Source organism: Somniosus microcephalus, chromosome 9, assembly GCF_052327205.1.
Source record: "Somniosus microcephalus isolate GS21.2 chromosome 9, FLI_Smic_1.0, whole genome shotgun sequence".
Classification (NCBI taxonomy): domain Eukaryota; kingdom Metazoa; phylum Chordata; class Chondrichthyes; order Squaliformes; family Somniosidae; genus Somniosus; species Somniosus microcephalus.
In genome coordinates this window covers 189445064-189465317 of record NC_140995.1, presented here as the reverse complement: position 1 = coordinate 189465317, position 20254 = coordinate 189445064, and the positions used below count along the sequence as shown (strand labels likewise).

At 45.3% G+C, this 20254-nt stretch overlaps 1 protein-coding gene across 3 annotated transcripts in view; it reads left to right on the top strand.

Moving 5' to 3' along the window:
• cyb5r4 (cytochrome b5 reductase 4) overlaps positions 1-20254 on the top strand; it is a 221197-nt gene that overhangs the window by 34865 nt on the left and 166078 nt on the right. For all 3 annotated transcript variants that reach the window (XM_085997707.1, XM_085997706.1, XM_085997708.1), the window contains exon 3: positions 10771-10871. In XM_085997707.1, the coding sequence (XP_085853833.1) occupies positions 10771-10871 (101 nt within the window). The remainder of the gene's footprint in view (positions 1-10770; positions 10872-20254) is intronic.

Below are 20254 nucleotides of genomic sequence, written 5' to 3'. Positions count from 1 at the left end.
TGGAGCAGAGGCCCTGGATCAGAAGAATCGGGACTTACGGAGCCAGCAGGTAAGTGCGTAGTTTTTTTCCGATCGGAGGCATCCAGCTGCAGGAATCCTCCGATCGGAAATACGGGGCCATTGTCTCAGTAATTTTTTTAGTTGAACAACAAAGCCCCTGGACTAAGTGGGCAAAGTAAATGGCTTGAAATATTTGCATGTGTGAGAAAAATGCTTGAAAGGAGAAAAACATTTTGAAATGAAATAGAAAGTGGACGTGAGCAGGATCTGGCATGTTCCCCCAATGACTTCCTAAGAGTGGCAGCAGTTATTTCCTAGTTTCAGGTTTGCTGTTTAGAAGCCATCAATAGGAGAGAAAACTCACTGTACAGTGTTAGTGAAAACAAGTCAATGCACATGTTGCAAATTTGAGTAGGGCATTTTGTTCCAGTGGGTGATTTTGTTTGTCTGAAGTTGAAAAATACAATGGCCCAGAAATTCGTGTCAGAGGCTTCCCGCGGGTGCAAGCCTCCGACCTGCACTTACCTAGCGCGCCGGCCGTTGAGCTGTGGACCCGCGTGGGATTCCGATCCTGGGCCTCCTCCAACTGCCGGCGCGCAGTGCTTGCGTATCCCAGGGGCGCAGTTAGTTCGAAGCGTCCCCTGGGGTCACATGGGCCATGGAGAGCCAATGGTAGCAGGGAATCTCTATTCATAGATTTGACAGGAAGACCTGTCAAATCTATGAATACAATTCAGCCCCAAAACATCACTAAAACTTCAAATAAATAAAAAAATAAAAAAATAACATTTTTAAAATAACTATAAATTACATAAAATAACTATTTTAAACAATAATTTAAATTTTTGAAAAAATTAATTACAGTTTCTAACGGGGCTAAAAATAAACTTCGCTTTCTTTAAAGTATTTAAAAATAATAAACCTGTGGGGAAAAAATGTTTTAATTTTACTTAATTCACCACTTACCTTGTTAAAAGCAGGCCTTGCGACTGCTTTTTAAAAGCGTAGCTCCTGAAGACTTACCCTCCCAGAGAAGCCTGCAAAAAAAACGGAAGTTCCAGGCGTGCGCGCTGCCTCTCTGGCGCATGCGTTCGACCTGTGAACCCCTTCCTTTAAGGGAACGTAAGTTCCGGTTTCCCGCGCATGCACAGTGCATGCACAAAACCGACACTTTCGCTGGGCCTACGTGTGAGTACCCAGCGCGTGGGGACCCGAAGTTCTGGCCCATTAATGTACTGTAAGTAACATGTTGCTGATCAGCGCTGCTGGTTTCAGTAATAGTCGAGTTGAGTCCTGTTCTTTATCCTCTGCAGTTTGGAACATTCTGTGCTGATTTCAAGCCTGACACATACAGAATTGCTTTGCTTCCTCTCTGCACCTTTCTTTGAAAAGTATATTAGTTGAAGTTGGGTCAAATGTTGTAGATACCTGTACATGTTTGTGAAAGCTGAAGTCATTTTTTAATAGCTGGTGACAGCCACTCCTGATGAGTGTCAAGTTTTGTCTGATAACACACCTGTGAAATGCCTTGGATGTTTTACTACATTAAAGGCGCTATATAAATGCAAGTTGAGTAAAGCATTTTGATTTTTAATTTTAGGAACTACCTTGAAATATAATTCTGGTCAGCATGTAATATTGAACCGTTACTTTAAATATTTGTTTAACAATTATTCTGCTGAACATCTATTCTGCTGAACATCTACTTATGTACAGAGTATAAATACATAGAGCAGCATGCATTATATTGGCCAAAAATCACCAAGACATAGTTATGATGATCTGGAACGCACTGCCTGAAAGGCTGGGGGAAGCAGATTCAGTCGTAACTTTCGAAGGAGAATTGGATATATTGTGGTAAAACCACCAATGAACTCCTGTACAAATGAATAACTGTCTTTAAAGCAATGTTACAGCACCTATGTCCGTTTGCTGAGTGTAAACAAGCTTTCTGTAAAAACCCTGAAACAACGCGATGACGTCATCACGTTGGTCATGTGGTGCCCCGAGTGGCGGGAAACGTGATGATGTCATGACGTCAGAGGTGGGAGGTTCTGAGTTCAGACCTCGTGGAACAAGCTACTGTATAGACCTGTTTGCTGTTGCTCCTGCATGTTTTTGTTTTGTTCACTTGTTTAATTAAATTCGGTTAATTTACTGAACTGACTCAACCTCAGTGATTTAGATAGGAATCTGTTGATTCCTACAATATAATTGAAAAGGAAAAATTGGCAGGGCTGTAGAGAAAGAGCAGGGGAGTGGGATGGATTGGACAGCTCTTTCTAAGAGCCGGGACAGGCACGATGGGCTGAATGGCTTCGTTCTGTGCTGTATGATGCTATACCAGAACACTTAATGAAAAATAAAACCCTTTTATCGATTTTTATGTAAAAGAAGGGCGATGGTGCATATGTGATTAATCTTATTAGCTTATTCTTTTTTTATATTTAAGAATCAATTGAAAGAAAGAGGGGGTGAAAAAAGAAAGGCTTAATGGAGGCAAATTTGTTTCTTTACGACAATCGGACAGATTCATGGTCACTTTTACTGATACAGTCCCCTCCACGCAAGACGTCCACGTTTAAAATGGCCAGTCGCTTATGCTGGCCAAAAGCCAATAACCATTATTCATTTGCATTAACGCTGATTTCAAAGTTGCCGGTTATAGCGTCTTAAGTGCTCAGCTTATTTTGGGCAGACTGAACAATGCAAAGCGAGAACTTATCTTTCCAGTGAATTTGTGCCACAGTCCATGAACAACAACAACTTGTATTTATATAGCACCTTTAACATAGTAAAATGTCTAAGGGCGCTTCACAGGAATGTTATCAAATAAAATTTGACACCGAGCCACATATGGAGATATTAGGGCAAATGACCAAAAGCCTGGTCAAAGAGGTCGGTTTTAAGGAGCGTCTTAAAGGAGGAAGGAGAGGTAGAGAGGCGGAGTGATTTAGGGAGGGAATTCCAGAGCTTAGGGCCGAGGCAGCTGAAGGCACGGCTGCCAACGGTGGAGTGATTAAAATCAGGGATGCTCAAGAGGCCAGAATTGGAGGAGCACTGATCTCTCCGAGGATTGTAGAGCTGAAGGAGATTAGATATAGAGATAGGGAGGAGCGAGGCCATGGAGGGATTTGAAAACAAGGATGAGAATTTTAAAATTGAGGCGTTGCTTAACCGGGAGCCAATGTAGGTCAACAAGCACAGGGATGGTAGGTGAACGGGACTTGGTGTGAGTTAGCGTAAATGAAACAGATTAAATCACTTGTTAAATCATTGCTGTTTGTAATAAAGTCAGTAATGTCCAGATGTACAGTTATCCGAAACATGAGCTCGTCTATTCCCATTCAGGTACTGGCAGACCTGTTGTCTTTTTTCAGTGTTTTTGTTTTTATTGATGTTTCAGCTTATCATTCTCACATGCTGCAGTGTGAATTGTAACTGTCCTTTCTCTAGCAGTCTTTAAAACTGTAATTGAAATGATTAAATTTTTTTAATGCTAACCCATTATATGACGTTATACCGGCCATTGCATATATGGACAGATTGCATTTGCACGAACAACGTCCATGTCTGCTATAACTGGTGGGGATTGTACCAGCTTTTTGTTTCCAGATTTTTAAAACTCTGTTCAAATTCTCAAACGGTCATGGTGGGGTTTGAATTTGCGTTCAAGGAACATCAGTCCAGTAGCATAACCACGAACACTACCGTACCCACGTAAACTTCATACAGCATAAATCTTCCCAAGACTCCCACCCTGATTATATATAATTTGTTTTACCTTTCCTCACTGTTTTCATTCAACATTCACTCGATTATAACAGCCCTAGCTCCCTCTTTCCTGTCGGTACCTCATGCCATTAACTTGCACTCATCAGTACTAAATTCTCTGATACACCCTAACTTTCCTGCTGAAAGTTTTTGACACTTAATTTATCACTGCCCCTTTACCAGTTGCTTTTTTTTGATTTGCTAGTGTTTTTATATAATTTCCGTATTGATCTATAATGCCACATTTTCCATTGTACCGTGTGATCTTCCTGTCCTTATCAAACAATGTATCATTTGACTTTGTGTGTGCAACACCACAAAAGATCAACAAATTTTTATTTAACTTTTGCTAAATTTGGTAGAATCATATTGTTTTGAAAAGGCGAGTAAGAAAGATTTTAAAGCAAAGTTGAGGTACTTCTAAAATATAAATGTCAGGTGTAGGTTCACTGGTGTGAGCTGTATGTCCCAGGGTGTTTTGTCACATGTACCTGTATTCTGTGTTTTGAACACAAGGGGGCATTTGCGGTCTGCATTATAATTTGCCAGAACTTGTGTTTTTTACTACTTTATTTTTTGAGAATTTTACAATTGGTTTACAAGGTGATGGCAGAAAAGTTCAAACAACATGTTCATGCTGTTACTGAGAGACAGACCATAGATAATATAGCAGTGTTATTTTATCAGTGAATATATAATTTTTTTCTCAAAGGTATCTATTGAAAACAATTCAGATTTACACTGACTGGGCTTGACCAGGACACTTAGTAAACTATCCCTAAAATCATTGTCTCAGTAATTTTTCGGTTGAACAACAAAGTCTCTGGGGAATAAGTGGGCAAAATGAATGGCTTGAAATATTTGTATGTGTGAGAAAAATGCTTGAAAGGAGAAAAACATTTTGAAATGAAATAGAAAGTGGATGTGAGCAGGATCTGGCATGTTCTCCCAATGACTTCCTAAGAGTGGCAGCAGTTATTTCCTAGTTTCAGGTTTGCTGTTTAGAAGCCATCAATAGGAGAGAAAACTCACTGTACAGTGTTACAGTGAAAACAGGTCAATGCACATGTTGCAAATTTGAGTAGGGCATTTTGTTCCAGTGGGTGATTTTTGTTTGCCTGAAGTTGAAAAATACAATGTACTGTAAGTAACATGTTGCTGATCATCGCTGCTGGTTTCAGTAATAGTCGAGTTGAGTCCTGTTCATTATCCCCTGCAGTTTGGAACATTCTGTGCTGATTTCAAGCCTGACGCATACAGAATTGCTTTGTCTCTTTCACTCCCTTTCCAAAAATACTGACAACCAAAAAATGGATTCCAATAATTTAAACTTCTAAAATTTCTAGGCTCAAAAGTGATTTCTACACTTGGTCCTGTTTATATATGTTATTGTAATATCGTATAATAGCTGGAATCCTGCATATGTCTACAATCTGCTTATATCAGTAATTTAGCTAAAGAAAGACTTGCATTTACATAGCGCCATTCACGACCACCAGATGTCTCAAAGCGCTTTACAGCCAATGATCTCTCAGTTCTTGGACAAGACACCAATAGGCAGCAGCCAGTATGTTTGAGCAATAGATCAAGATTTATTAAGCTTACAGCGTAATCAATACTTAACAAAAGGCGATAGTTTTAACGAGTAGCTCGCAGCCCTTGGTCCCTGGAACCTCTCGGACACAGATGACGTTGTCTTATGTCTGTTCCTCGCAGTAAGTCTCTGTAAAGTTGTTCTTTGAGTATCGAGGTTTTAACCCTTTTATCAAAAGTTGGTTTGGGCAGTGTCCATATATGGTCTTTAACCTTTTTTAATTGGTTCTAATGGTCAAAATACCATTGTCACTCAGACTAAGGTAGCATCCCGCCTTTCCAGTATTTTTCTTATCCTGCTGTCTTGTTTATAGTTTTTCACCCCTTTGGAATTTACCATATCTCTTTCATTTCCTGCCTCCCTGGTACAAGGCCTTTATACAAAGTGCCCATATCAGTGCTATTTCACTAGTCTTGAGGTATCCAGACTATCTCACTTTAATCCACCAGATAAATACCTTAACTTCTATGATCTCTCATTTTATGTCCTTTATGCTAATTATCCTTTAAATATTGTTGCAATTAGTTTTGTTAAGTGAAATCTAAGTTCTACTTAGCATTATAATATGTTATTTAACAATTTGACCTTCACTTGCAGCCTGTGGCTGTTTGTTATCAAAACTTAGTCAAAACTGCTTTTGACTGTCTTTGCAGCTGCATTCTGAACAAGTCTTAGCTATTTAGTTACCCAGGAGTAATTATGGGTAATATTAGTTTGTCAATGGCTACACTTGAATTTATACATAATTGATTCTCATCTACTAAATATCAGCCTTTCGTACAACTTTTTGAAGTGGAGTTGCTGTTGTAATGTGGGAAACGCGGCAGCCAGTTTGCGCACAGCAAGGTCCCACAAACAGCAATGTGATAATGACCAGATAATCTGTTTTTGTTATGTTGGTTGAGGGAGATATATTAGCCAGGACACCGGAAATAACTCCTCTACTCTTCGAAATAGTGTCATGGGATCTTTTACGTCCACCTGAGAGAGCAGACAGGGCCTCGGTTTAAAGTCTTGTCTGAAAGACGGCACCTCCGACAGTGCAGCACTCCCTCAACACTGCACTGGAGTGTCAGCCTAGCTTTATGTGCTGAAGGTACCTGGGGTGGGACTTGAACCCACAACCTTCTGACTCAAAGGCGAGTGTGCTACCAACTGAGCCACAGCTGACACATCTAATGGAGAGACCTAAAGAATTTGCTCATCAAGAAGCTAATAAAAGATAAGAACATAAGAAAGAACATAAGAAACAGGAGCAGGAGTAGGCCAATCGGCCCCTCGAGCCTGCTCCGCCATTCAATAAGATCATGGCTGATCCAACTTGGCCTCAACACCACTTTCCCGCTCTCTCCCCATACCCCTTGACTCCCTTGTAGTTCAAATGTCTGTCAATCTCCGCCTTGAATGTATTCAGTGACTCCGCCTCCACAGCTCTCTGGGGTAGAGAATTCCAAAGATTCACAACCCTCAGAGAAGAAATTCCTCCTCATCTCTGTCTTAAATTGGCAACCCTTTATTCTGCAACTATGCCCCCGAGTTCTAGATACCCCCACTAAGGGAAACATCCTCTCGGCATCCACCCTGTCAATCCCCCTCAGAATCTTATATGTTTCAATAAGATCACCTCTCATTCTTCTAATCTCCAATGCGTATAGGCTCAACCTTTCGCATTACGTCAACCCCTTCATCCCAGGAATCAACCTAGTGAACCTTCTCTGCACTGCCTCCAATGCAAGTATATCCTTCCTTAAATATGGAGACCAAAACTGTACACAGTACTCCAGGTGCAGTCTCACCAGCGTCCTGTAAAGTTGCATCAAAACTTCCCTACTTTTATACTCCATACCCCTTGCAATAAAGGCCAACATTCCATTAGCCTTCCTAATTACTTGCTGTATCTACATGCTAACTTTGTGTTTCATGTACTAGGACCCCCAGATCCCTTTGTACCGCAGCATTTTGTAGTCTCACTCCATTTAAATAATAATTTGCTTTTTCATTCTTCCTTCCTCACATTTTCCCACATTATACTCCATCTGCCAAATTTTTGTCCACTCACTGAACCTATCTATCTCCCTTTGCAGACTCTTTGGCCCCGATTTTCTGCCAGCCGTCGGGCGGCTTTCCAGGCGGCCGGGGGCCGAAAATTGCCGAAAAAGCGGGTCGCGACCCCCCTCCTGCCTGATTCCCTGCCCCGTCCGACTTTCGGACCGCCGTTTCTCCTCGACCCGCTTCAGTCCCGCCCGCCGCTGGCGGGACTGGCCGTCTGAATACTAATGAGCAATTATTACCTTGTTTAAGTCGCTTTTCAGGGGCCGTTGCGATTTTGGGGCTTTCCCTACATCAAACACGCCTGCGGGGAACCTCGCTGATGAGACCTGGCGTGAAGCTTGCCGGCTTGCTTGCTGTCAGCTGCAGGTCATTCGGAGAAGCTGCGATTTAAAGGGACAGCACTTGTATGTTGAAGGACCTTGTTGTTGCAGGTTTGGGGCTACTTCTTCAAGGCTTAGGCACAGCTGTGGAAGGTTGGAGCCTCACACACTTCTCCAATGTGATCTCCTGGGAAGCCCCTCTCGCCACCCTCACTCAGCGCTTCCTCAGCGGAGGCATCTACGAGAAGCATGGGACGCCTTTTTTTCCTTCCCTTCTTGCCATTAGAGGATCTCCAGCAGCAGAGGCGGCAGCAGCAGAACCAGGAACAGCATGATGAGCACCAGGCTGCTGCTCACTCACCTGAAGCTGCACAGGCCAGAAGGGGCCAGCGCTTGAAAGTGGCTTGAGAGCACCCTGCTGCGCTTTAGGGGGCCATGGGGACCCGTTTCTGCACTGGCAGTCCTACTCAGAAGGACTTCCATGAAGATCTGGTTTCTCTGTTCAATAGATGTCCAACGCTCCTCAAGAGATGTCATTCTCTTATGAGCACTCACCATGTTTTCCGTACCCTGGCGAGTTATCTCCTCCATGGAGGTTGCCAACCTTTCCATGGTGATGCGTTCATGCGCCAATGACTCCACAAAGGCTCTGCTCATGGTCGCTATGGACTCCTCCATTTGCTCCACACTCGCAGCAACTCTGGAGACAAAACCTGCCAGAGACTCCTGCATCTGTGCATGGAGATCCATCACCTCTTCTCTTGCGGATGGACCCAGAGGCAGAGGGTCGACATGCAGCGCAGCTGAGCTGAGCTGGCAGAGTCCTGCGCCCTCCGACGAGGACTCTCCACTGCTGTCCCTGTCTCCAGAATCTGCTGAGGCTCACTTGTGAGCTGTGAAACACCAGGTGACAACACTACTCTGTCCCGAAGGTCCCCCTGAGGTGTGAGTGTCTGCGCTGGTGCTGGGTGCGCTTACTTCTGCTGACGCTGCGCCCTCAGAGGTTGGAGCTTCCTCTGAGTCTGGCTGCACAGCCTCTTCCTCCTCCACAGTGAGGACGGGGGCTCTGGATGGTCCTGTGGGGGAGTAGAGGAAGGAGTTAGAGATGTAATGCCAAGGTTCTTCTGGTGACTCCCAGCGAGTTGGCATCTGCTGACACCTGCATCCATGCAGCCTTGGTCTCAGTGGGAGGCCTCTTCCTCCCTGACCTAGGGAAGAGGACCTCCCTGTGGGCCCTAACCTCATCCAATAATGCCTGCAGTGAAACCTCATCGAATTTGGAGGCAGCTCGGAGTCTGGCACTGGCCACAGCTGCTGCAGGCTCCTCTGCCATCCTGTATGGTTCGTTTGGAAGCCTTCAGAGGATGCAGTGCTTGCTATGGACCTTGAAAGCACCACGAATGATGACATCATACTGTGGGGCTTTCTGACTAGAAATGGACAATTAGCAAGGCTGCCCACATGCTGGGAATTAATTGGCCACTTGAGGGAAAATTGTGTGGAGCTGGCTGACATTTTTTTGTGCGTCAGAAACCCCACATTCGGGGGAATCCGACCATTTCCCACACAAGCCACAAAATCGGGCCCTTTGTGTCCTCCTCACAACTTGTTAACCTATCTTTGTATCGTCAGCAAATTTGGCTACAGTACACTCGGTCCCTTCATCCAAGTCATTAATATAGATTGTAAATAGCTGAGGCCCCAGCACTGATCCCTATGGCACACCACTAGTTACTGATTGCCAACCGGAAAATGACCCATTTATCCCGACTCTGTTTTCTGTTAGTTAGCCAATCCCCTATCCATGCCAATATATTCTCCCCCACCCCGTGCGCTCTTATCTTATGCAGTAACCTTTTATGTGGCACTTTATCGAATGCCTTCTGGAAATCCAAATACACCACATCTACTGGTTCCCCTTTATCCACCCTGTTTGTTACATCCTCAAAGAACTGTAGCAAATTTGTCAAACACGATTTCCCTTTCTTAAAACCATGTTGACTCTGCTTGATTGTATTAGATTTTCTAAATGTCCTGCTATTACCCCCTTAATAATGGATTCCAGCATTTTCCCAATGACAGATGTTAGGCTAACTGGCCTGTAGTTTCCTGCTTTCTGTCTCCCTCCTTTCTTGAATAGTGGTGTTACATTTGCGCTTTTCCAATCCGCTGGGACCTCTCCAGTCCAGGGAATTTTGGTAGATTACAACCAACGCATCCACTATCTCTGCAGCCACTTCTTTTAAGACCCTAGGGTGCAGGCCATCAGGTCCAGGGGACCTGTCAGCCTTTAGTCCCATTAGTTTGCCTAGTACTTTTTCTCTAGTGATAGTGATTGTTTTAAGTTCCTCCCTCCCTATAGCCCCTTGGTTATCTATTATTAATGGGATGTTTTTAGTGTCTTCTACCGTGAAGACCGATCCAAAATAATTGTTTAGAATTTCTGCCATTTCTCTATTTCCCATTTATTAATTCCCCAGTCTAATCCTCTAAGGGACCAATGTTTACTTTAGCTACTCTCTTGTGTTGATGTTTTCAGAATTTTTTGTGGAATGATAGTTCCAGTATTTTTATATTCAATTCTTTAATAAGCTCCTCTATCAATGTATTTCTCTGCAGTGGAGAAGTACATAAGACCAGAAATGTATTTTGTACTTCAGCCCCCATTCTGCATGGGTCACTATGGATTAAGGGGTGATGACTTCAAATGTGACTGCAGATTTGAGACTGACCAGTTTTCCGACAGCTAGACATATTTTGTTCCCTTGATGAGAAGCTTTGTAATGTTGGAGTGCTTCTTTTAAAAGGCTATTTGAACAGTAAGTGTTCAAAATGTTGGACAGCTTTGACAAATCAGTATCGTGTAGAGAATCCACTTGCTTTCTTTGACCTGTAGCGGCCTAGCATCAGTTTGTGATAGAGATTGTGATAGCTTGTATACAAATATTACTTTGCAAAAAGCAATTACCAACAGGGTAATGTGCGTCTCATGTACAAAGTCTTAACAATTCACAATATTTGTCTTTGTAGGCATGGTTTACAATATGACACCTTATTTGGAATATCACCCTGGAGGAGAGGAGGAACTTATGAGAGGTGCAGGAGCTGATGGAACGGAATTATTTGATCAGGTGAATTTGTCAACTAGAAGATTATTTCAGAGTCATTTCTCAAATCTTGGGATTAAAGTAGAACGTGAGTTATGTTTTTCTCAGTCATTGGAACCATTTGTTGAAAACAGAATTTGAAATCCCACCCTTCAAGGGAGCTTTTCATATTGCAGTTTGATTTATCACTGTTGCTCTGTTTGTAAATAAAGTACTGTTTAATTGACCTAATGGTGTTTTACTGTTTTGGAGATCCTATATCCTGTCCTGAGCATGTTGCCTTGTAGGTGATGCCATGTTGCCTTGTAGGCAATGCACATGTTTTTATTAAATGATCTTGCGCAGTGTAATGAATAAGTCTGTTCTTGTAATAGTCTTCAATGTGCAAGAATTGCCATTTCCACATTGAAAGTGCTGCTCGACAGTCCAGTGTTGATTACTTTTGAATTGTTCGCTACCTAGGGAATTAAAAATACTATTTAAAAAAAAAAAAACCAACAAAAAACATTCATATTTATATTCTTATGAGGGCGATTTTAACCCTACTTGCTCAGCACAAACCTGGCGGGTGGGCAGTTAAAATCGCCCTGGCTCTTACCTGTCTGAAAGCCACCATGATTGCAACATCTGCAATTTTAACCTGCTCTCCTGAGCAGGCGGCGAGGACACGCGCTCGGAGCCAACAGGATCCTCCTTTATATATGCATGTTGCAGCCCGATTACATCATTGAGGCCCAGCTGTAATTTTAACTCTGGCCTGAGCGGGGAATCCACCTGGAGTTAAAATCGGAGCCATATATGAACCTGGTGTAGTTAACCTGATTCGGAAGTCCTTTTTTTTTTTTTAGTTTTGTTATTCTTCTAGTAATCCAGTTATAGTTGATGAGCGAGCCTTTGGCTTAGTGGTAACAATACAGTCTCTGGGTCAGAAGGTGCAGAGTTCAGACCCTGCTCCAGACAGTCCCAGTGAATGGAGCTCCGAGTTCCAGCTTTGAATTCTGGGTTGACATCCAGCGCGATACACGTGCTCAGTGGGTTTGGGTAGCCCACCCCTCATCGTATGGGTGGTGATAGCCCACATAGCCCTCCCATCGGTGTAAAGGCGGTTATGGCCATAGAAGGAGCGTTCACGTTGCGGCCTGTCAGGCTGTTAATCAGCCTGTGAAACCTTCCACTGCTTCATGCTATTCTCCAAAGGATGAGTGTGCAGATACAAATACAACAAATCCATAAACCCATTTTGAAATGTTTAGAACCATTTTTTCTCTCTTAACAATCTAACAACAGTGTTACAAAATCAGTCTTTGTGTACTATATTTTTATGACTTTAGGGTAAATTTTGATTTAAAATATAAAGTTTATTGTTTCTGTAGCAAAGAGTCCAGTGCAAATAACTAATTGCACAGTCAATCTGTGGAAATGGAAGATACCTGTCTCAAATGTGTCAGTGCCGCTGCCCAGAAAGTGATGAGGTTATTCTTAATGGCTAGGACTGACTGTTTTGCAATATAAATGTAAATGTGTGTGTTAACAGACCAGGAAATAGTCAAATGCTGTTATTTTGATGGCTGAAACATTAAAGACGGTAGCATCCCAACAGGAATGCCTTTCCCACAAGATGTGGGCCGGAATTTCCCCATTGCCGAGCGTGCGGGTTTGGGGGCGAGTTGGCAGTTAAATTCGCGGAAATTGACAGTGTGTCGGGAACTCGCCACCTTCCCGCCGATTTCTGCATTTAACTCGGGCACGTTTGGAGGCGCCCCACGGACCCGATCGGGAGAGGCGGGCGACCTCATTCAATTATTTAAATGCTTGTTGGGAGACCCTCGAGGGTTTTTAACAACAGCTTTTGGCTTTAACTTCAGGAGCACGGGTATCATGCACCTCGGGAACCTCGCCTGTAAAGGGCAGTCGGAAGCTCAGTCGCCATTGTGTGAGAGCATTAATTGAGAGCTGGGAAAAACACATAAATACTCCCACATTAAACTTGATTACTTGGCTACTGGAAAGGCTCTTACTGACTCCATTTTGTGCAGAGATTTAGCTGTCAGCAGTTTGCAGGTCATTTTTGCAACCTTGGAGGCCACTCTCACCACATTGCTGCTCACTATCACAACATTGAGGGGTTGGGCCTCCGATCTCCATTTTACCTGCCATCTATTACATCAGCATGGTTGCTGCTTATGCTCTCTCACCTTGGACCTCAGAATCAGACCAAGATGAACCCCAGCACCAACAGCAGCAGCAGCAACCACAACAGCAGCCTTCTCAACGACCTGATGCTCCACAGGAGAGAGGGCCGCACCGCACTGGAGGCGATACCCCAAAACACAGGGTATACAGGCAGAGGATGAACTTCTTGGACATGGCTGAGCAACAGTGCTTCAGGAGGCTCAGGCTATCACGTCAGGTCGTCGCAGACATTTGTAGCTTGCTGGAACAAGACCTGCTGCCCAGAGGACCTGGTGGACATGCCTTAACAGTGGATGTCAAAGTCACCATCGCCCTCAACTTCTTCGCCTCAGGCTCCTTCCAGGGATCTGCAGCAGAGTCATAGGGTGCGATCTTGCCAGTCCGGGGGAGGCGGGACTGCCGGGAAAATGGCAGACTTTAGGGGCGGGTGCCCTACCCACCTCCATGCCACCTTGCCAGGAGGCGGGTAGCCGTCCCGCACCGGGTCCCGTCTCCCACTTAACTGCCTGTTAACAGGCAGATAATAGGATTATCCCCTTTTTTCCCACACAAGGGCGGGCTTCCCATAGGCTCTGAGCCCCGTCAGGTCACCGAGGCAAGTAGGGGGTGTGCGGGGGTCGGAGGGGTCCAAAAGTGTGCTGTGGAGGTGAGTGATGGGTGCAAGTGTGGAGAGGTGAGTATCTGAGGTAAGTGCAAAGTGTTTTAAAAAGTGTACTTACCTTTGTTTCTTCCTGCAGGCTTCAGTCAGTGTGTATGCGGAGAGTCTCGCACATCTGCGGTGGAGATGACAGATGGCCATTGCATTCTCCAATGCAGCAACCATTTAATTTCTGCAAAAGAAAGAGGTTTGATGAGGTCTTGAATTCAAGAACGCATCAAACTACTGAGAATGTCAGTGTCTGACAGCTTCACAGAGCTGTCAAACGATGACAATTCATGACAGATGAAACGTCAAACATTGACGTTCTCTGCAACCGGCTTTCCCTTAATTGGCCTGCTAAGCCCGCTTAACAAGGTCAATCAAGGGAAAATTGTGTGGGTTAGCCAGAAGTTGATGGAGGCGTGACTGAAATCCGACAATTGAGAGTCCCGCCTCCAAAAGCTCCCCATTGAGAAAATCACCCCCATATAGTCATAACGGCACAGAAGGAGGCCATTCGGTCCATCAAGTCCATGCTGGCTCGCTGTAGAGCAATCCAGTCAGTCCCATTCCCCCGAAACATTTGTAAGATTTCGCAGTCGGCCGCCCACAGATGCATCACACAGGTGACCGATGCCATGTTTCACAAGTCAGCCAATTATGTCAACTTTGAAACTGATGAAGCCAGTGTTACTGAGCGGGTGCTCAGCTTTGCCGCTATGGCTGGCTTCCCACAGGTGCAGGGCGTCATCGACTGCACACATGTGGCCATCAAGGAACCCCCTCATCACCCAGGAGTGTTTGAGGGAGTGGAAGCCCTTGCGGTTCACAATGTGCAGCTCGTCTGCAACCATATAAAGATCATCATGCATGTGTGTGCCAAATTCCCTGGCAGCTGTCATGACTCTTTCATGCTGTGCCAGTCCACCTTCCCTCAGCTCTTCGCACCTCCAAATAGAGTTGCTGGCTGCTTGGAGATGAGGGCTAGCCACTGAAGACGTGGGTCACGACACCCTTGAGGAGGCCAAGTACTGAGGCCAAGGTGCGTTCTAATGAGAGCCGCATGTCCACCAGATGTGTCATAGAGCAAGCAATAGGCATGCTGAAGATGTGCTTCAGATGCCTTGACAGATCTTGAGAAGCCGTTCAGTATGCACCAGCCAGGGTCTCCAGAGTCATCAATGTTTGCTGCGCGCTTCAGGAGGAGCAAGGCGCAGAGCGCACAGAGCCTTCGGAGGAGGAGGAGCAGGTGGAAGACGAGGAGGAGGAAACTGAGTTGGAGATGGCACCAGCAGTGGCGCACATTGCTGCCCGGGAGGCCAGATTTACTTAACTTGCTCCAGTACACCCATATGGCTGCCACATGCTGTACTAAGTTTCTCCCCCGCACCGCCCACCACAACAACACCATAAAGCATCCCTACAATGACCAAGCCATTCCTGTCACCCAAACCCCCATTGCTTGAGGTTAAGTAACATCTCACCATTCACTCCAAGTGACAGAACCACTTCCAAGGGAGCAAGCAAAAATGGACAAGACCGAAAGTAGTACAAAGAAATACATTTATCTGTGTCATAAAAATAACTGAAACTTAACACTAACATTTGTTCATACACCCATGTTGCATACCCCTGTGCATCTAGAATTGTGTCTTTTTTCTTTTCCGAGTGCTTCTACGAGGTGTAACCCCTGTAGCTTCAGCAGAGGTAGAGGCAGGCTGCTCAAATCCTGCTGAGACTGGTTAGACACTTTAGGCAGACATCCTCTGGGTTTTGGAGCCTGTGAGGGCCCCGCCAAAGTCTGCTCCTCCTGCAACTTTGCAGGGGCAGACTCGGCCATCGGGATCCGAGGAAGCACGTGGGGCTCTGACTGAAGGGGAGAAGCGGGAGCGCTTTGAGAAGAGCCTCCACTTCCATGTCCCCTCTCTCACCATTATCCCTCTCATGGAGCACCTGCACTTCCCTGCTAGCAAGTAGCTGGAGAGCACCTTGCTGTACAGCAGTGGGACGATGAAGGCCCAAGTCTACGTTTATAGCCCTCCTAGAGATGAGGTCTATGAGCGTCTGCCATCTGTTGTCCATGGCAAGAATATGCTCATGTGACTGGCGCATTTGCTGCTTCATGCAGTTGGCCATTCTTTCCATGGAACAGCACATTGTCGTCATTGCCTGCGACACGGTGCTGCTGATCTTGGAGATGGACTCCTCCATTCTCTGGACATTTGCAGACATCGTGGCTGCCAAAGCCTCCTGCAATTGTTGCTGGCCCTCCAAGATTGCCCTCTTTCTCAATGGCCCCCGAGGCTCCATGTCTGCATGCAGCTCAGCAGAGCTTGGAGTGTCCTGCGCCATCCGACAAGCAGTCTCCACTGCTGTCCCTGTCAACATCATCTGCTCTTGCTCACTTGTGAAGTGTGAGACACCAGGTGACAACACCTCTATTTCGCACAGGATCCACCGAGGTGTGCGTATCTGCGCTGGTGCTGGGTGCGCTTGGGTCTGCTGACACTGTACCCTCAGAGGCTGGAGCTTCCTCTGAGGAGTTGCCTTCCTCCTCCGACTGGACAGTGGTGGCGGCGCGGGGTGGGGTGGAGGGGGTGGCACTTGATGAACCTGTGAGAGAGTAAAGAGATGATTTAGAAGTGCTATATTAAGAATGGGTAACGTTACCATTAAACACATTATAAAATTTCACTGGCTGCTGACATCAGTCATCATATGAGTGACTGTTGTATGCCTTGTGGCTGTATGAGATGTAATTCTGTCACCTGGTTGCTGGGATATCCCCCTCTCTCCATCTCCCACCTCCAGCAGCTCTGCAACTCGAGATATCTCCAGGATCGCTTCCTCTGCTGGAGGGCCACCTCTGGTTCTCTGCCTCTCCCTATTACTCTGGGCTCTCTTCTGCAAGGAGGGAAAGAAGAGAACTTTGAGTGGGAGTGATGGAATGAGTGTAAGGAATGGATGGGCTACATCTGTAGAGGGTGATTATGAGGGAGTGGCGTGACATTGCCAAATGGCGGCCTCCTGTGGTGTTACTTGCTATGATTGCATTAGGCTGAGGGTGAGTGTCAGGGGTAGTTAGTCAGATGGGGATGTGAGTATGTACATAGACAGAGAGGGATGGGTGGATCTGGAAGGTTTGTTGGTGTGAGGAATGATGTGCAGGAGTAGGCTTGGGAAGGCAGTGTGATGGGAATTGTAAAGTCTGTGGGTTGTGCAGTTAATAAATACACAGACTTCAGAAGTAACAAACAAACAGGTCTTTACTATTCGAAGGTCCGGGCGAATCTGCCCCAGCAATCCTGCTACAACACTTATATACTGGTGTGGTCACTATCGGTATTACAGTATACAGAAGCCAAACAAATAGTGCCACACCTAAAGTAGTTCCCTTAAAGGTGAACGGTTACATTCAATAGTTCCCTTAAAGGTAGACGGGTACATACACTACAATCCTCCCTTTTTAGCTTATTACTTAGAGTCCCCGCTAAACATACATATCTTCAACTTCCTATAAAACAAATTACTCTCGGTGGAGTCAATGTCATATAAAACAATTTACAAATATAATCTCGGTGGAAACAGTTCACAGGTTCAGTCTCTGCGGAAACAGTTCATAGATTCAGTCTCTGACCTTGACTCGTTCCGAACAACATTTCTTTGGTGTAGCCGGTTCACCTGGCTAGTGTGACTCCTCCATAGCCTTTTTCTTGACGTAACAGCTTGAACTTTCGTCCTGTTGAACCAGCAGTGTGGACTTTTACAACCAACTGGCTGTCTTGACATTTTCCAGTTTTTCAACTAATTTAGCTCCTTTCGTAATGTCCCGCCTGGAATGGTAGAAGTGCTAATATTTTAGACAGTTATTATCTTCTGCTTCTTCTTTTTCTTTTCTGCCTTTTTGAAACTCTCGGAGCTCCTTTCTCGGCTGCCAGCTGTAGCGCCACCAACTCTCTATGTTCCTTAGACCTTAAGTGCTTCATCCGGATTTCAGCACTTCGGGAGTTTTCATCACAAGCTGGGCAGACCACATCCTCGTAATATTCAGTGTCACTCAACAGGTCATGGTAATATTCAGGTTCGTCCTGAGTTAGGCCAGCGAGAGAGACTTCTTCTTCCTCCTCACCCGCCTGGACGTTAGCTGACGGTGGTTCCTTCCCTAAACATCTTTCTTGAAAAGCCTTCTTCATGCATTCATATTCCTCCCGCTCTTCCTGGGTTATCTGCCATTCCTTCACGATGGACCTCATTTGTGAGTTCAATACCTTCCTTTCCATCGGTAATTGCGTTATCAGGCTATTTAACCCTTCTACTGAAGTAACGGTTTCCACCTTCTTCTGTTCACCTTGACGTGATTCAACGTACTTTTGGCATCCTTGTAAAATTTGTGTTGCCACCTCAGCTATCTCCGTGACTTTTGAGAGCTCCGAACTCGTTCCCCCTAAAGATTGAAGCTCGTGTTCAGATTGTTCCCCTTGCAGAGTCTTGTCCTTCAGCATATGAAGGAGTTGGCCGACCGTTAACTCTTCCCTGGGAACACGGTGGATCAGAGTCTTCTCCATTTCATCCACCTCTTTCTCCAATACTTCCACCTTACGTTCCTCTTGAACTTTGGCTGTCAGCGCTCGGAAAAGTTGCGCCCTGATGCGCTCTAGTTCATGTTCAGGGACCATTCTTACAGTGTCCTGTTCTTCCACTGAAAGGATTCCCAGTTGAATCTGTTCAAGTTGTTGAACCTCAGTCATTGCCGCCTCATACTTGTCTTGGGTGTCCTTCAATGTTTTTATAAGTTCTTGGACATCCTGTCATGCTCTGCCATGATTTTCACCTCTAATTGCTCATCTATGGATGGAACTTCTATCGATGAGTCTGTCTTGGCCTTGAGCTCATCAAGAATTTCCTGCAGCCTTTGGACTTCTTGCTCATGTTCAACCTTTAGTTGTTCATATGCTTCTACTGAAACTAGCTTTTCGGAGGCTGCCGAGTTAACCCCCTCCAGAATTGTAGCCTGGGCCTGTTCATACTGTTCTTTCAACTTCTCACACTCTGCATGTAAGGAGTCGTAAAGAAGAACTGGAATAAAATCCTGGCTCCCTGAAGATTCCTCTTCCTTTGGTTCATTCTGTAAATATTCTAGTTCCTGAACAGCATCAGGGGAATGTGATTGGTATTTGACCATGATGGCTCTATGGTCGCTCTCTGCTTGAGCTAGCTGTCTCTGTAGTCTTTCCAGGTTCCCCCATTCGGTGTCCCAGAACTTTTCCATATTTTTCATCTCCTGTACGAGACGGTCACTCAACTGTTCTAATTGTTGTCGTACTTTGACATAAGTTTGCGTCCGAGCTCGGTGTTCTTCCGTCATGGATGAATCCTTTGCTTGAACAGGCTCAGAATTCTCTGTCAACCTGGAGTTCTGCTCTGCAGCTTTATTCTTCTTGGTACCATAAGTCCTTCTGCATGTCTTCGTTTTCTTTCCCATCGTCGGCAAGTCCCTTTTAGCCTTGTCTTCCATTTTCGACTTGGTCTTATCATCATCCATTTCAGAATCTGAGCTAATAGCTTGCACCGAGTCCTCCCTCATTATGGCTTTTAGGTAATGCCATTCCATGTCTATTTTCTTAATCCACTCCCGTCCTAGAAGTGGTGGTCCTCTCTCAGGTAATACGTACAAGCTCATTCTTGGGTGTTCTTTACCCCTATCTCTCACCTTGACTCTTATTTTCCCCACGGGGTATACGTTATGCCCCGTGTATGTCTGTAATACGAACTTGGTATTTCTTAAAGGTATGTGAGAGAATAGCCGGTGGTAGTCCCTTCGGTTGATGACTGATAGAGCTGATCCAGTGTCCAGCTCCATTCTTACTTGGACTCCAGCTATTTTTAGTATTACCCAGATGGCCTGTAGATCCGTTTCTTTACCCACATTGTGGATTCTCAGACTACCCAGCTCCTGGTTGTTTGGGTCTGAGTCTGAATTCTGTTCGTCTGAACTCTTCTCAGCCACCTTGTGTACCTTGTTGTACTTTTCTGGTGGTGGCTTCCTTTGATTATTGGTCTTTTTCCCGGACCGGCATACCTTCGCGATGTGACCCAGTTTGCCACATTTCCTACACTCTTGGTTCTTAAACCAGCATTGATTCTGGTCATGCGTTCTCTTCGCACAACGGTGGCATTTTGTTGTGCTTGAAGTAATTTGGTCCACCCCGAGTGCCGCCGCCTTTAGTTGCATTTCCGCCGTTCCTTTCGCTGCGGCTTCGTGCGATACAGCTATAAGGACAGCCCTGTCCAGTGTGAGGTCGTTCTCTTCCAGTAGTCGCTTCTGCGTCCCTTCTTTGGACAATCCGCATACGAACTTGTCCCGCAGCGCTTCTGTCAGATTCCCTCCGAACTGGCAGTATTTCGCTAGCCTACGCAGTTCGACCAAGTATTCCGCATTGCTTTCGTCTTTCTTCTGCGTTTTTGCGTAGAATTTGAATCGTTCAGCCAGCATCAGCGGTGTGGGGTTCAAGTGGTCCTTCAGCACAGCCACAATCTCTTCGAAGGTCTGATCCGCTGGTTTATTTGGTGCTAT